Source organism: Carassius gibelio, chromosome B21 (genome assembly GCF_023724105.1).
Source record: "Carassius gibelio isolate Cgi1373 ecotype wild population from Czech Republic chromosome B21, carGib1.2-hapl.c, whole genome shotgun sequence".
NCBI lineage: Eukaryota > Metazoa > Chordata > Actinopteri > Cypriniformes > Cyprinidae > Carassius > Carassius gibelio.
The window spans coordinates 25,732,201-25,750,275 of NC_068416.1; the positions used below are offsets into that span (position 1 = coordinate 25,732,201).

Below are 18,075 nucleotides of genomic sequence, written 5' to 3' on the forward strand. Positions count from 1 at the left end.
ATCCTCCTGTGAAGCACAAAGGGGATGCAGAATGTCAAAGCAGTGTTTTCCCAAAGATTTTTAATGAACATTGCTTAATTAGACATTGCATATCCACCCATCTCAAGCCGCTCGTCATCATTGGATCAGTTTCTCGTTTTTAGGTCACAAGCAGTTCATGACCTATAAGTACGTCACGAGTTAGAAGGTTTCATAAGCCCTTGCCTGCCTTCACTGATTACAATCCCTAATCTATGGCTTATTAAGACATGATATGTCAACATTGTGACAGGTGCCAGTGGATTACGCACTTCCTCTGATTCATCCAGCAGACGTGCCAAACAGACGGTCAACCCGAGCAAAGTTCGGCAGACTGTGACGTCATGACAGAGATGGGATAAGGGAGTTTCCATTTTCTCGTTTAATTGAAGATGGATAATCCTGTTTGCGTACTTCGGGTTGAATTATTCAGATGGGGATTAATTGGAATAATTTATAAATCACATTGCTTTCACTTTTAGAGCCATTAATGGCTTTTAATGTACATTTAATGATACATTTTTATAAATAGCTTTTTTAGAGGTTACAGAGAGGCTGGGTGTGTGTCAAGAGGGGGAAAGTCAAGTCAGCTCTGAGAGAGCAAGAGCAAAAGAGAGAGAGAGAGAGGGAGAGAGATGTGGAAATCTTTCCGTTGAGACGCAGCAAGGACAAACTATCGATCTGATCCACACTCCTGTCAACGCAAACCGTCCAGAGCACAGGATCACGCCAACTCTCTCTCTCTTTCTGTTCTGCTCTCTTTAACTTCACACATACTTTATAAATTCACATAACTGAAATAAAAGAACCACATATCAATTTCCATAAAGAATTCTGCTCTGAGAAATCCAAGGGTGAATCTCACAAAACCTGTCCAAGAACATGTCCGGGTCAAATTTCCTCCCAAAAAACAAAACAAAAGTAAGAATATGGAATTATAATTTGCATTAAAAAAAATTGCTTATTTTAAGATCATTAAGATTTTTTACATGACCCATTAAGTACTGCTCTGACACAATTAATTACTTAACCTGTTAAATGTCACCCTGTCCCGTATACGGGACGTCTACGTTGACTATACTGTATTACAATCAAATCTAATCTAATCTTGACAAACTGTATATCGTTGGAAAGGTCTAAGACTCCCAAATATATATTTTACCAATATTTTTTGTTAAACATTATGTAGCAAAAGTAATAGATGAATTTATGACAAGAGTGCACCCTCAGAAATCTATATTACAAAAGGAGCTTTGACCTTTGTTTAAAAAAAGACTTCCTCGTTGCCTTTTTCTCTATCACATTTTAGAAATCATCAGAAGTTATATATCACTTGAAAACATAAAATCTCAAAATTCATCCTTCAAAACCCATTTTAAAATCAGACATTGCATTACCATGTAAATGGTACATCAAAATCATGTTAAAAAATGTTTTCAGTCATGCACATTCATGTCTATCTTAAAAACGTGAGTGACAGTTAACAGGTTATTGCATATAAACAAAATAATAATAGAATTAGTACTAGTATTTATATATTTAATTTAAGCCAATTTAATTAAAAATATATATATATAAATCACTCCAATTTAATAAAAAAATACATAATAATAATAATAATAATAATAATAAAGCATAATATTTCAGTATTTTAATGATATAATAAGAATCATTGAGAATAATGGGAATAATGAGAAAAACAAACATCCTTGTGCATAAATGAGAATCTTTATGCATTTTTTTGACTGAATATCATAGAAATAAATGAATAAACATCACTGTCTGTGGGTTTGAGTCAGTCTGGCCTTGTGTCTTCTATGAAGGGTTGAAGATGAACTGTCCCATTCTCCTTTAACCATTAATTTAAATCTTTGCATTAACTCTAGTATACTAGACGACTGACTAATGGAAATTCTGTCATACTATATTCACATATTAGGACACACAGTGGTCCCAAAATATTATTTGGACACTTAAGCCACATAGGGGCACACATTTTAGGCATAAAAAACCATCAAAGTGTCTGTATGTGTGTCTCAAATGCTGCACTAACTTCGACTATGTCATTGTTTTTGCTTGTTGATTTGGTGGTTTTTAGTCAGTCCACACAGGGAGAAGACCACAGGTGTAGTATATGACATTAACTAACAAACAAACCCAACCCGTCAGTTTTTTCTATGCAACAGAATACATACAGTTTATCATTTAAAAAAATAAAGTTTCAACTTTAATTTAACTTTAAAATAAATACATAATTGATTATAATATTTTTTTAGGCATCTTTCTAATGTCATTGCATTCAAAAGTGTACTTTTCGTGGAACAGAACTGAAAATGTTAATTCAAACTCTCAGACTGTAAAAGTGATCAGTACTTTTTTTGGTCTGAAGTTATTGCTATTACCTACCAACCCTGAGCACTGAACAGCAAATATTGCTGAGAGTTGCTCTATCAGCACTTCTGAATGAAAGTCCGAGGAAACTGAGAGAACCCATTCAATAAAAGAGGAAGAAAGCCACACGACAGAGGCTTCCCCGATCAGGGAGGTCTGGAGAGCATGAAAATGTGGATTCCCAAGTGCTTCAAGAGTGGGATGCTTCAGTTACATCCCGCCAAGAGCAAGAAGCCGGGCCAGCCTGACTCAAACCTGCAGATAGTGATTGAGAGTGATGGTTAAATGGATTAGAGAGAGAGGGAGGGAGAGGGAGAGAGAGGGGAGGGAGATTTGCCATGAAGCTTTCTGCCCTTGAACACACAGGGCAAATCTGATCCAGTAAAGTAGACAGCACGCGCACTACAAGTCCATATTCTCACTTTTGGATACTTCACACATACACACGCACCCTGCACCCAGCATCTCCTGGAGAAGTAGGGCACCGTCCTCCCCTGACAAACCGACGGAGTGTGCATTAAAAAGAGAGATATAAAGATAAAAAAACAAACACGGAAGAACCGCATCCTCGCTGCGGGAGGCGATGCCGTTTCCACACGGACCCAAGTCGAGCGCGCGGTGAGTCCTTCTCAACTACTTCAGCGACCCGGATGAAACGAGCCTGTCAAGGCGTCTCACTTTTGATTCATGTTTGAAACGCCAAAAAGTAGTTTCTGCTCGAGTTCAAAGGCGAAATCAGCCCTCTTACCGTTAAACGCGAGAGTGTTGTTTTATCGCAGTTCCTCATCTTCAGTGGCGGGACGCGCGTGCGACACACCCCGTGCGTTTCCGTTCGCTCTGCAGAGAGAAGACCGATTTCAAACTGTTTTCTGACGCTAAACTACCACTGTTTTCAACTTTATCCACGGTTTTTGTGAGAGTACGGATGTTGGATTACCTTCAGGGTGTGTTTGAGGAGCATCGATGCTTGTTTCAGATGTTTTACAGTACAGTACGGAGGAGTATGATGTTATGTCAGCGAGTGGAACTTGAACGTTTTTACGTCAGGGAGAACGAAAATGTAATATTAAACCATTTTAATTACTTTTATATTCTCTATTAACCTTCGACATTACCAGATTGGTGTTAAACAGTTAATCATATCGGGAATGCTATTTAGACGTTAAGTAAACTAGTAAATTTAGTTAAATTTGACGTTAAAACTGATAGTTGATGTTGCCATGTTGACGATATTACAATATTATAGTTTGAAACTGCATTAACTCATATAATGTTACATTTACCAACCTGCTAACTACTAAATAATTTAAAGTTCGTCATAACTGGCCTCTCAAAGCCGAAGAAATACAGTAAGATACATCTAAAGCACTAATGTCCACTCAACATTAAATGTTTATAGAAGATAACAAAAACTTTTTAAATGAAACCTAAATGTTATGCATTGTGCAGGGAATTCTTAAAACACCCATTTCCCAATAAATTATAGGCTATTGAAGACAGTTCACACATTTTATTTGCAAAACATTAAAAGATCTTACAGTAGAAGTGTATGCAGTAAAGACTTGAAAATATGCTTTGTTTAGGCTACGGTAAAATGACATACAAATATATTTTCTGATCTAAAAATACCTGATCTGATTTAAAAATGTTGTTATGTAGACGGATTGAGTCAGTCTATTTTTGCACATGGTTACTTTTACCTGATTTTTACAGGCATGCATTGCATTTGCAACCTTAGAAATGGATGTACGTTATGCGCGTATCTGCACATGTGAGACCATTCCTCACTCCTCCCATTTCCCAATGGAAATTAAATGTGGTTCATTCAGGAAACTATACCATGCAATATTTAACATACAATCTCTGCATGGTAATATGTGCATGAGATATGTCGCACATCCCCTTTGCTTCTCTTATTTGAAGTCCTGTCTTATATAATTTCTGTCTGTGAAGTGTGAGTGTGCATGTACCATGCATGTTCCTCACTCCAGACTCCTGTTGTATGCGAGATCAACCATCTGTCCGGACTGGTGGTTGTTCACAGGATGACATCCAACGTCTGTTTAGGGGGGGTTTGGCTAATTAGACCATCAGCAGAAAGCAGCGCTAGAAAAAAACAGGCTGACATCAAGTTAAACACTGAAATGTGTGGTGTTTGCTTTCAGGACCATGGACAGCAGCTGCTAAAGAGTGAAGGATGCAACCAAGCAGACATTTCTGAGCTTGGAAAAGAGTAAACCCACTTCATGTGACCTTCGGGAAATGAATATGCTCTGCAGTGACGCAGTCCAGGAGCTGCTATGGATGTAGGTCCAAGTAGAAGAATCAGTACCTTTGACCCAACAAATCAGGACAGTGTCCAGACACAAAGTAGTAAGACAGAAGTCAATACACAAAACAATAAACTTGCATTAAAAGAATTGCCGTCAACCTCATAACAACAAAACACTTTTATGCACATTTTCTTTTTATGTATTTATGACCTTTTCCTTTTGGAGTAATGACTGTGGCGAAGTTATGGGACGTTTTAACCTGACCACCGGCGCTGCTATTCCATGTTAACACTTCCCACCTCTGAACCCACGGTGGTCCATTTCCCGTTTCTCCGGACCCTCAGAAATCCCCTTTTATTCACACGCCTGCCATGCGTGCACACGTGGGACTCCTCTACCTGCTGGTGCATGTGCTGGCAAGAGCAAGAGGGCAGTATGACTTGTGCAAGTCTCTCGTGAGCACGGACGAAGGCGCTGTGTGGGAGCATTACGCGTGCCAACCCAAAGCCCAGGCCATGAAGGAGTACATGCGCATCCTCGTCGAGCCGCCAGGCGTCACCTGCGGGAACCCACCGGAGAGATTCTGCACTCTGGTGAGTCGTGTAGAAGAAATAACTACTTTTTTCAACACTGATAATAATAAAAATGTTTGTTGAGCAGAAAATCAGCATATTAGTATGATTTCTGAATGATCATGTGATGCTGAAGACTGGAGTAATGATGTTGAAAATTCAGCTTTGCATCACAGAAAAATAATTAAATTTTAAAATATATTCAAATAGAAAAAAGTTATTTGAAATTGTAATAATATTTCATAATATTACAGCTTTTACTCTATTTTTGATCAAATACATGCAGCCTTGGTGAGCAGAAGAGACTTAAAAACATAAAAAAAAAACACCAACCCAAACATATGAAAGTTGGTGTTCTGAGAAATCAAAACACAAGCTCTGTAAAATATATTAGTGTTAAAATCAATATTAACCCCAAAAACATAAAATCGAAATAGTACATCCATCTGGGCAACTTTGGCCTGCTTTTATCAACATGCTACTGTATGATCGAGGCCATATTAATTCCAATCTTGAATACTATTCAGGACAGTCAATATGAGAAATAGGGAAGTAGGGTGTGATAAAAATATACAGCATGCTAATTTCTGTTTCCCACAACCAGAAGTTTAAAGATGTGTCACATGGTCAGCAGGCTTGACAGTAATGTTTCTTCCTGCATCCTTCTTTTCTGCTCATTAGCTAGACAAATACAATTAAGTGATGTAACATTTCCCACTAGCTGTAACTCATTTGCCTATAAGCTGGTAAGTGGGAGCTCATCAAATTAAAGGAATAGTTTCAATCACCAAAAATGAAAATTTGCTGACAGTTTACTCACCCACAGGTCATCCAAGATGTAGATGTGTTTGTTTGTTCACGAGAAGATATTTGGAAAATGTAGCATTTCATTATGGATCCTCTGCAGTGAATGGGTGCCATCAGAATGAGTCAAAACAGATGATAAAAACATCACTATAATCCACAAGTAATCCACACCACTGCAGTTAACATCTTGGAAAAGCCAAAAGCGGCATGTTTGTAAGAAACAAATCTATCATCAAGATGTTTTTAACTCAAAACCGTTGCTTCTAGTTAAAATATGAGTCCATGATCCATAATATTGCTTCGTCCAGTGAACTATTCCTTTAAGATTATTTGTTCATTTCATTAACTTATGCATTGAGTCTGCATCTTGCATCTGTTTTATAAAATAAACTAATACAGTATAATGATTATTGCTCAAAATTGCTTGACTATCGAATTATACTAACTTTATAGAATTTACAAAGTGTCAATTAGTACCTGGATGGGACAGACCTCAGGCAGATGCTTCCAGATTGTTCCTCGATTCATTTTTTGACCACTAGCCATTGGCTGGTGTAAACTAAGCAGGACTTGTTGAACGGTGCCAAATTTAGCCCATAATGGGGGCGGAGGTCTTGAAGCAGCGTTAATTTGAGCAGGATGTGCCGTGCAGGTCACCGACCACTGCAGAAAAATGCAGCTGAGGTCAGCAGGCGTAGAAAGCAGAAGGCCGAGGTGTTGTTTTTACCCATGTGGGTTTGTTGGCAGAGTCAGGCTCACAGGAACAGAGGACCGGGAGGATGTCGAATTTCACTTCACTTATAGCAAGGGTCAGCAGGTTATTCTCAAGGACAAAGAGGTCACGCAGTGCACTATGGGTTTTATTAAGTGAGATTTGTGAGGATAACATACAGAATCAAAAGGTATTCCACCAGTTCTGTTAGTAAAAGAGAGTGTGATTGGTGCTTGCCTGTGCAAATGTTATGCGGCTGTAAATGTGAAAGGATGTTGTGGATGGTTGCTAAGGTGTCGCTAGCTGGTTTCTTTGTGTCTGGTGCAGGGTTATCTTAGTTAACTAAAACAAAAAACAGCTTGAAATAGAATGAATTCCTATTAACATTTAAAGGGGGGGGGGGTGAAATGCTCATTTTCACTCAATATCCTGTTAATCTTGAGTACCTATAGAGTAGTACTGTATCCTTCATATCTCCAAAAAGTCTTTAGTTTTATAATATTTATAAGAGAAAAATAGTCTGTGTGGATTTTTTTCTGAAAAACACGAGCGTCTGGAGGCGTGCCGTGTGGGCAGAGCTAAAGAATCACGAGCGCGAGTAGACTTTTGCGTTGAGAGTAGGGATGTCAACGATTAATCGATGATCGATTAATTGTCGAAAAGAGATGCAATCGATTAAGGCTATCGATGGTCGGTTAACCGATTCAATGTTGGGCTGCGTGCGGCTCATGCGCACTCAACACGTGCGAGCGGCTGTGAGTGACGGTGATGATATATAAAAGCATCATCATTCATTCACAATGTACAAATTAAGCTTTTAATGTGATTTAAACTTTAAAGTACATTAAAATAGAAACAACATAAAAGTTCTTCAACATTAAATGCAATAGAAATGTAGTTACTAATCATTTCATCAGATAACTGTTTTATATCGTGCGCTTTGCAGGGCTGCGGGACACAGTGACAGGACAGGTAGTCTATTCATTCCTACAACTTGTTAATTAATTCCTACGAATTATTAATGTGGCAATTGTCCATGTTTCATTAATTTTGTTCCCTAAATAACCCATGATTTAAGTGAAATAAGGGAACAAATTAATAAATCGAACGAATTCTTAATTCATGAAATCTTTAATTTGCCTTCCCATGTTTACCACAGTAAGAGATGCGAAAACAGTTATTAAAAGCGAAAGATAATAAAATAAACCTGGGAAATTAGAGGGTTAGACTATGAAGATTTAGGAAAAGAAACAATGCCTAAATATACTGAATTTGTGGAAATTCGTGACCAACCGGCAAACCAGAACAAAGCCGCGTAAATGAAGACTATGGGGTCCAAAAGCATGGTCGCGATCTAACATTTTCCCGTTAACCTATTATTCCTCTAATAAACAAAGCTTTTATACCACACTTGTCATAATCAGATCTTATCATTTCTAAATAAATAATTGCTGGATTCAAAACAGCGATTAATAGGCGCTGTGACCGACACATTCCTGGAGCATTCAGTTTAAATAGACCGTAGTATACCGGTCCACTCTGCTGTTATGCCAAGGACGTTTTTGCTCATATGAAGAGGATCATCTTTTCCGTCTATATGCGAATGCGTGTTAAGTACAAGCCTAGTTTACATTATAAATAATAGTTTAACATTCAAATACATTGCGAATATGGAAACATTTCGATTTGTGCCGAATGAGACATGAGCAATAACCTCCAAATAAATCTAGCCAAAGCCGCGCTCGCTCATCCTCGTCTGCACGCATGCACTGTCACGATCTAATGCGCTGTATGCCGGATTTTTAAAAATCTGACATTTTCTAGGACAGAATCCAGCAGGATCAAATTAATGTGAGCAACTGTGTTTTGGTGCAGCATCGCCGATGTAGTTCACTTAATGTGCAGCGCAGTCACACGCGCTCCACATTTCGGATAATTTTATACAATAATGTCAGTTGAAAACATTGCAATTGTGCTTTAAAATACAACAACGAGCACCACAAAACCATTTAAAGATGCGCGTTCAGCGTTCTCCGTGCGGGATTGGAAACTGTCAACAAAGTAAAATGACCTCAAAAGTATGGCGCGCTCTCTTCATTTTATCAAATGATCATAATCGCATCTATTCATTTTATAATTGCTACTAGCATTTTATTCAGACTAAAACCTCTTTAATTCAAGTGAGAAAGCATTTTGTGTGTGTGTGTGTCTTTTGCACATCCTGTCATACCGCTGACTGCGTGCCTGCAATAGACGCATTTTGCAGTATTATGGTTAACGATTAATCGATTAATTGATCGTTAATTTAAACGACGATCAATCATGGAAATAATCGAAATTTGACATCCCTAGTTGAGAGCGTTTGGTAATTGTGACTTTAAAGGGGGGTGAAATGCTATTTCATGCATACTGAGTTTTTTACACTGTTAAAGAGTTGGATTCCCATGCTAAACATGGACAAAGTTTCAAAAATTCAGTTGTACGTTTGAAGGAGTATTTCTGTTCCAAAAATACTCCTTCCGGTTTGTCACAAGTTTCGGAAAGTTTTTTTCGAGTATGGCTCTGTGTGACGTTAGATGGAGCGGAATTTCGTTATATGGGTCCTGAGGCACTTCTGCCAGAAGAGCACGCGCTCCAGTATAGCAGAGCAAAGAGAGGCTGTGCACAGACAATCACTGATCAGAGCGAGAGCGTCGCGAAATGTCACAAAAGAAGTGTATTTTTAGTTGCCAGGGCAAGACAACCCTGCACAGATTACCAAAAAAACCAGCATTAAGGGACCAGTGGATGGAGTTTATTTTTACAGTGCATCAACAGAGTTCTGCAAGTGTTTGTGTTTGTTCCCTGCATTTCGAAGATGCTTGTTTTACAAACAAGGCCCAGTTTGACGACGGATTTGCGTATCGTTTATTTCTTAAGGATGATGCAATCCCAACGAAAAAGGGCCACGATCGTGTGTTGGAACCGCAGGCGGTGAGTAAAACTGCTTCAAATATCCCTGCCTTCTTGTTAGTGCGTCCGCCTCCCATTCCGAGACCCGGGTTCGAGCCCCGCTCGGAGCGAGTCGTTGCTGATGCTGCTCTCGTTCAGTTTCAGCCTCGGGATCTGATTCTGGATCATAAATATACGCTGAATCTGACTGTTAGCCATGGTTTGTTTTGGTTGGTTTTGTCCTCACGGTGTCACAGCTTCCAAACGCTCTCAACGCAAAAGCGTACTGGCGCTCGTGATTCTTTAGCTCCGCCCACACGTCACGCCTCCAGCCACTCGTGTTTTTCCGGGAAAAATCGGTACAGACTATCTTTCGCTTATGAATATAATACAACTAAATACTTTTTGGAGTTATGAAGGATGCAGTACTACTCTATAGGTACTCAAGATTAACAGGATATTGAGTGAAAACGAGCATTTCACCCCCCCCCCCCCTTTAATTTAAATTGATGTAACAACTAAAGAATAATAAAGAATTAAATCTACCAGTTCAAATAGTAGACATAAAAAATGCAATTGAAATGCATTAAATTAATAGAATTCTTTTATGGTTTTTTTTTTTTATCAATGATTTACATTTAAATTTAGTCATTTAGCAGATGCTTTTATGAAGTGAAGTGACATTCAGCCAAGTATGGTGACCCATACTCAGAATTTGTGCTCTGCATTTAACCCATCCGAAATGCACACACACAGAGCAGTGAACACACACACACACACACACACACACACACACACTGTGAGCACACACCCGGAGCAGTGGGCAGCCATTTATGCTGCGGCACCCGGGGAGCCTTGCTCAAGGGCACCTAAGTCATGGTATTGAAGGTGGAGAGAGAACTGTTCATGCACTACCCCCACCACCCACAATTCCGTCCGGCCCGAGACTAGAACTCACAACCCTTCAATTGGGAGTCCAACCCTCTAACCATTAGGCCACGACTTCCCATTTATCCAAAGCGACTTACAGATGAGGACAGTGGAAGCAATCAAAAACAACAAAAAGAGCAATGATATATAAGTGCTATAACAAGTCTCAGTTACAGGTTAACAGTACACGTAGCATGGGATTTTAAATAATATAATAAATAAAAAAGAAAACAGATAGAATAAAAAAAATAGAGCAAGCTAGTGTTAGAGATCTTTACACACACACACACACACACATACAATTGCATAATAAATTAAAATAAAATAGAATACAAAAAGATTAGAAAGGTAGTTGGATTTTTTTTTAAAGAATAGTTTTTAAGGAGTTATGGTTGATGTGCCTAACTTGATGGTGAAATTGTGATGAAACGTTGAGTTGAAAGTGATGGTCCATAATCCAGGAAGAAATGTCTGTTAGACAAGCTGTGATGCGAATAGCTCCAATAGGATCATCAGGATGGAATGAGAGGTAGAGTTGAGTGTCATCAGCATAGCAGTGGTATGAAAAGCCATGTTTCTGAATGACAGAACCTAATGATGCCATGTAGACAGAGAAGAGAAGTGGTCCAAGAACTGAGCCCTGAGGCACCCCAGTAGTTAGATGTTGTGACTTGGACACCTCACCTCTCCAAGATACTTTAAAGGACCTATCTGGTAGGTAAGACTCAAACCATTGAAGTGTGGTTCCTGAGATGCCTTTTGCCAGTAGGGTTGATAGGATGATCTGGTGGTTAACTGTGTCAAAAGCAGCGGACAGATCAAGCAGGATAAGTAATGAAGATTGGGATTTTCTGCTCTTGCCAGTCTTAGAGCTTCAACAAAAGAGAGCAAGGCCGTCTCAGTTGAATGTCCACTTTTGAAGCCAGATTAGTTGCTGTCAAGGAGGTTGTTGTGTGTGAGAAATGTAGAGACTTGTTCAAGTGTTTTTGCAATGAAAGGAAGAAGGGAAACTGGTCTGTAGTTCTCTAAAAGAGATGGGTTGAGTTTGAGTTTCTTAAGTAGTGGAGTTAGACAGAACGTGCCTGTCTAAATGATGAGGGAAAAACACCAGTGTGGAGGGAAGTGTTGATGATGTGAGTGAGTGCAGGTACAACTGCAGGAGACATGGCTTGAAGGAGATGAGATGGAATAGGATCAAGCGGGCAAGTAGTAGGGTGATTAGAAAGGATGATTTATTTGTTAAATTAAATTAAACATAAAATAATTAAAATAGTGTTTTAATGATATTAAAATAATTTTTATGTATAAATATAGATATGGCTTGGCTCCAAAGTAAGTCTGTGTTATTTTGTCACCTGTTTAATACTTGAGCGTAATGCTTCAAATCCAGTAAGAGCAACAGTAACAGTGATGCTTGACTTTGCAGAAGGAAAAAACAAGCAAAAGGTTGTGCAGGCTGAAGAGAACAAGAGCATAAATAAATACTAGTGTCAGGGGAAAAGAGGTAATACAACCCTGATTAAATTATCCAGACACTGCAATGTCGTGCACAAACACACATAAACTTTGTTCACTATGATTGTGCCTTTTCACTATGATGAAGCTGCTGATGGGACTGATGCAGGAAAAAACACATACGGTTATTGGTCTCAAAAGGGAGCCGTAAATGGACACAGCTCTCACACACTTAACAGTTAACGATCTGTTTAATGTAAGGCTAAGGGAGACCAATTTTCTCTCACTCGCTCTCACTCTCTCACACACATTTATACAAACACAACTTAAAGGGATGGTTCACCCGAAAATCACAATTCTTTCATGATTTACTTAGACTTGACATGACAAATGGCATTCTGATTATATGTATGACTATGGAAAAGAACATTCTGCAAAACATTTTTAGGTGAACTTTTCTTTTAATCATATTTGAGAAAATGTGTGTATTATTTATTTCTGGTTTAAGTAAGAATCTGAATTTTCAAAGTAACTTTGCATGCCACAATTCTGCCATAATTTACTTGCCATAAAACACAAAAGCATAAGATTTGCAGAATGTTCACATTGTTCTTTTCCATGTAGTGAAAGTAAATGTGTACAAATTCTGCCAAGCTTAAAAAATAAGCAAGAAACACCAAAAAAGGTAATCATGCATACAATTTGAGTGCCATATTCCAATCATGTGAATTTGCAGTAGCATATGAGCGAGTAAAAGATGTCAGAATTGTGATTTTGGGTGAATTATACCTTTAAATTCTGTTTGTGCAACTGTGGGAATGTATTTGTCTTGGTTTAGGTAAGAATCAAAGTAACTTTACATCATAATATTCTATCTAACTACCCCCCCCCCTTCAGAAAATAAAAATCTAAATTCTGCCTTTCAGTTTTTTCAATGCACAAACAAAAACAGTGTTAACATTATGCAAATGATCTGCTTTTGTGGTTTATCCTAAGCAAATCATTACCTTTTTGCTGAATTATCTTTTTTTTTTTTTTTGGAACTATCCCTTTAAATCCTCCTAGATGGATTTGTTTGAATATTGTTGCATCCAAAGATACTCTAAAATACTGATTGTTATTTAAACCAAGACTGAAAAAGCTAACACACATACACAAAGCCTTGAATTGTTGTGCCAGCTAATGGACTGCCCTCTGGAATGTTCCTCAGGTCATCCCAAGCTCTTTAATATTGATGGGGCCCTTAATGGTCCTGCAAGCAGACATCCACAGCGCGCCCGGACGTTTTCCTTTTCCATTCTAGACATGACGTGTTTGGACAGCCTGGCAAAGTCAGCACTTTTTACAACAGACGGGATCCTCCCTAGTATCTCTCCTTCCAAGAAAACGACTAAGGCAGATGACAGAGAAAAGTGGGGTGGAAACCGAGTACTGTTAACCATCAGCCAGGTTAAAATTACTGAGAGCATTACAAAATTGCAGCATCTTTGAAATACATAAAGTAAGTTTCAGCGCTCAAAACTTCATCGCCAGTCCAAATAGAGCGTCTATAAAAACTAAAATAGAAAATTGTCTTGTTTTTAACTTCCACAAAGTTCTGACTTCAGCTAGATGAACAAATCAACACATGACTGTCCACATTTACACATTAATGACCCTTATTCTGTGTTCAGAAACCAGGCCCACACACCCACAAGGAGGAAGTCTACAAGAAAAGTATTATTCCTAAACAGCAGCAATCTGTACAAAAATGTAATGTAAATAATATACTTAAAATGTTAAATAATAAATACATGCATACATAATTCAGATATTTATATGTATTTATATATGAAATAACACATACACAGGTTATATATACATACATATACAAACACACACATACTCACACAAATAATGACCTACTAAACGCCATCAAGTCAATTCCCAATGAATAAGTGTTTTCCACATTATATCCTATTTCACTTGGAAACATGTCACATTACAGAAGCAAAATGAGTTAAACAATGTTATTTCATGATGTGGTATTTAATAATCTCTCGCATCTCACAGCAGCTGCTCTTTTTCTAGTCTGTGTGTGTTACTGTGTGTTTTGTGTCCATTGCTCTGTTTGCCTATGTGTGTGTGTGTGTGTGTGTGTGTGTGTGCCTGTCCCAGTTTGTGCATGTTTCTGCCCAGGGTCCAAAATTAACTCTCACTGAGCTGCATATGTGAGTAAAAATGACCTACTCCTCAGTTGGCTGGTAACTAAAACTGCAACATAATGCATGTTAACATCTGTCAAGGCTCTAAACACTTACCAAAGTATTACATTTACCAGTGGAAAACATTTTAATGCTATGTGACACATACTGTATGTGCAAATTTTCTCACATTAAGCCACCAGGATTAAAATGTGGAACATGTCTGTTCACGTTTATGTGAGAGGGATGCTCATCCGGCATGTTTTGTAGAGTATATGATGCTGCAAATGAGACAATGACCTGCACCGTTTGTCAATATAATGCAAGGAAAACTGCTATATAATTCCTCTGTAATACACTCTTGAAAATAAATCTTCTTTCTTGATTATATGTTTCCATTAAATGTATAATTGGTAAAAAAAAGAAAAGAAAAAAAAAGGTAACATTTGCTGAAAATGTACTCCCCCTCAGGCCATCCAAGATGTAGATGAGTCTTCTTTTTCATTGCATTTGGAGAAATGTAGCATTCCATCACTTGCTCACTAATGGATGCTCTGTGGTGAATGGGTGCCGTCAGAACAGAACAGAGAGTCCAAACAGCTGATAAAAACATCACAATAATCCACTCCAGTCCATCAGATAACATCTTGTGAACCAAAACGCTGCATGTTTGTAAGAAACAAACTTTAAACCATTGCTTCTGGCTAAATTATGAATTCATAATTCATAATAACATTTCCCTTAGTGAAAATGTCCATCTTCTTTTGGCCTCTTACGTCAAAGTCCACCCACAAATTTGTTTAGAACAATTTAGGAAAGTTTGTAAACGGCGCTTGATTTATTTATTTCTCTCTAGATTTAGACAACTTTTTCACTGGAGAAAGCGATATTATGGATAGAGTTTTTTTAATTATTATTATTATTTTAGTTGAAAGCAATGGTTTGAAGTAAAAATTTTTTTTGATGGATTTGTTTCAAACAAATGTGCAAATGTTCACTGTTCAGTTGTTGTACAAAAGGTTCCTTTATAGTGGTAAACGGTTCTTAAAATTATTAAAATGTTCTTCATGCTAAGAAAAAACGAATGGTTCTCGTAAGAAATTCTTGTGAAATCAGTGTGAATTCACTCTCTTTTGAAAAACATGTTTTTTAAGAGTGTAGGTAAAAATATGTATTTGTAATAACAATAATGCAAAATATAGTAATATTTATCGCTAATTAATTTTCTTAGTTTACCCACCACTGGCAGATTTTTGTGACCCTGTTTCTTACTTGCTCGTGTTGTCTGGAAAGAAAAAGCGAGAGAGATAAAGACAGAGTTCCCTAATGATGGGGGAATCACAGCTTAGTTCATCGGAGCAAACTCACACACCCAAAAAGCATGTGTTGTTCATGTGCACACCTCTCTTAAAGCACACAGCCACAGTGCACATGAAACAGTAAGACGTGTCGCTGTGTGAACACGTGTGTATGAAAGTAAAAAACCCTCATGCTACACAACAGTGCTCTCTGATTTAGAGGCACAAATGAGCCAGTGCTATAAATAGAAATGAGAGTGAAAGAGAAGCGGGAAGTGAAGAAGAAAGAGGGGGAGGAAACAGGAAGAAGGGAGAAGAGATATGACAGAAGATAGAAAACAATGCCAGAATAGAATACTAACATTATTTTACAGAACATCCTGTATACTGCCTACTTTATAAAAATAGAAAGTAAAACAGTAGGAAATATCCCATTTCAAACAGTAACACGCTTTTAGTTGCATTCAATTTGTACTTGTAGTCAATTCATAAATAAAAACTGTACTTGCAGATAATATTATATTAATTAAGTGTACTTAAAGAGAGCTTGTTTCTGTTTTACACTTTAAAAAAATGCACTTTGCTATAATGCCTAATATGTTTTTTACAATTAAAAATACATGTTTAAAGTACATTTCAAATACATATTTTTAAATATTTGATTATAACTATTATCTGATATTACATCTCAAATCTACTAAATTACAAAGGACAATAGAAGTAATTCTGAAATTACATTTAAAGGTGTTCTTCAGTCCTCCATAAGTAGGTAAAAATGCACTCTTAATATATATATTAATATATTAGTAATATGTATATTGTCATTTAATTGTAAATAACATGCAGTTTAGTGTTTCACATTTAAGCATATATTGTTATATAATTTCCATTATAAGTACTTTTTTTTAAAGGTCCCCTTCTTCGTGATCCCATGTTTTAAACTTTAGTTAGTGTGTAATGTTGTTGATAGAGTATAAATAATATCTGTAAAATTCTAAAGCTCAAAGTTCAATGCCAAGCGAGATATTTGATTTAACAGAATTTGACTACAAAAAACGACCCGTTTGTACTAAAGCCCTCTAGTTCCTGCAGTAATGACGTCACTAAAACAGTTTTTTAACTAACCTCCGCCCACAGGAATACACAAAAAAGGGGGCGTGGTTTTGTTGCGCTCCAACGGAGAAGAGGAAGAGTTGCGTTTGTGTTTGTCGCCATGTCGTCGAAACGCTGTTATTTTCATCTCTGAGTCCAATCATCTTTGTTTGTGACAGTGAAAACAGCGCTATACAGATAAGTGAATAGTGTGAAAAATACAGTGTTTTTTTTACACGCGAAACATGAACACATGTTATATTATCCAACTGTAAACACAATCAAAGCTTCAAAAAAGCACAGAAAACGGGACCTTTAAAGTCAAGTGTGCTTTTTTCTTCTTTTTTTTAAGATGCAGTTACCAACTATTTTCTCCCGTTTAAATAATGTACTAAATCCCTGGAAATTGAAGGTCAAGTTGAGTGCACTGCATCTACTGTTGTATTGTACTGTTCAATTTGGTAAAAGTAGTCATTTGGGTATTATATTGCACAGAGAAAATATGCTTACTGTGCACAGTATACATACTGCAGAAAGAGAGCACGCTGATATGAACAGAAACAAAGGGAACGAAGATGAGCTTGAGATGGACAGAGAAAGACAATAGACAGCTGGTGCCTAGAGTACTAGTTTAATAGGATGAATCTGTTGTTCTGCGTGTCTCGGCCTGATCTCACAGATGTCAACGCTCAGCTATAAAGTTTCATGCTACAAACGAAACAAGAAAGCAGAGAAAACACTTTGAAGAGTTCTGGAGATCTAGAATAAAGGAGATCATTATTAAATGCTTTCCTGGAATACTTGATACAGAAAATATGGAAATGTTTTCTATGCGATATATTTTCCATAAACCACTTCTGTATTCATTGTTCTGAAGGGGCCCTATACACTGTAAAAAAAAAAAAAAAAAAAAAAAAATTTAAACCATTTCAATCTTTTACTTCAAAATGTATTTGTGGAAATTCAGTAGTTTCTACACCAAATTATTTCCACTGTACAATGATTCTACCATGTGTAGTTACTGTAGATGCAACACAATGAAGTGTCTTAAACCTCTTAACCATGGTAAAAACCTCTGCCTTAAGTACAACACGGTTCAAAACAACATCTAAAATAAACATTTTCATTCATAGCTAAATTTATGATCAATAGCTTTCTTTGCATAATATTAGATTACAGCAATATCACTATTCATCCTGTCATCCCTGAATATCATAATATCTATACATATATGTAAAAAAAAAGACTGATTACATGCTAGGTTGTATGAGATTACCAGTACTGTTCATCTCAATACCCAGAACACTTACCTGAAAAACTTATAAAGAAAGTTTCCAAAGCTTTGACCTCAGTTTTTTCATTTCGAAAAAGACAAATGTGTTTGCAAGCGCTTTCCAGTGTGCCACAACCTTT

At 37.3% G+C, this 18,075-nt stretch overlaps 1 protein-coding gene across 1 annotated transcript in view; it reads left to right on the forward strand.

Annotated features, from left to right (window-relative positions):
* The first annotated feature begins 2,786 nt into the window (after positions 1-2,786).
* The window catches only part of LOC127985389 (netrin-G2-like), a 61,670-nt gene continuing 46,381 nt past the window's right edge, over positions 2,787-18,075 (forward strand). Inside the window, exons 1-2 of the mRNA XM_052587389.1 lie at positions 2,787-3,027; positions 4,575-5,275. Coding sequence (XP_052443349.1) covers positions 5,054-5,275 — 222 coding nt within the window. The 5' untranslated portion in view covers positions 2,787-3,027; positions 4,575-5,053. The remainder of the gene's footprint in view (positions 3,028-4,574; positions 5,276-18,075) is intronic.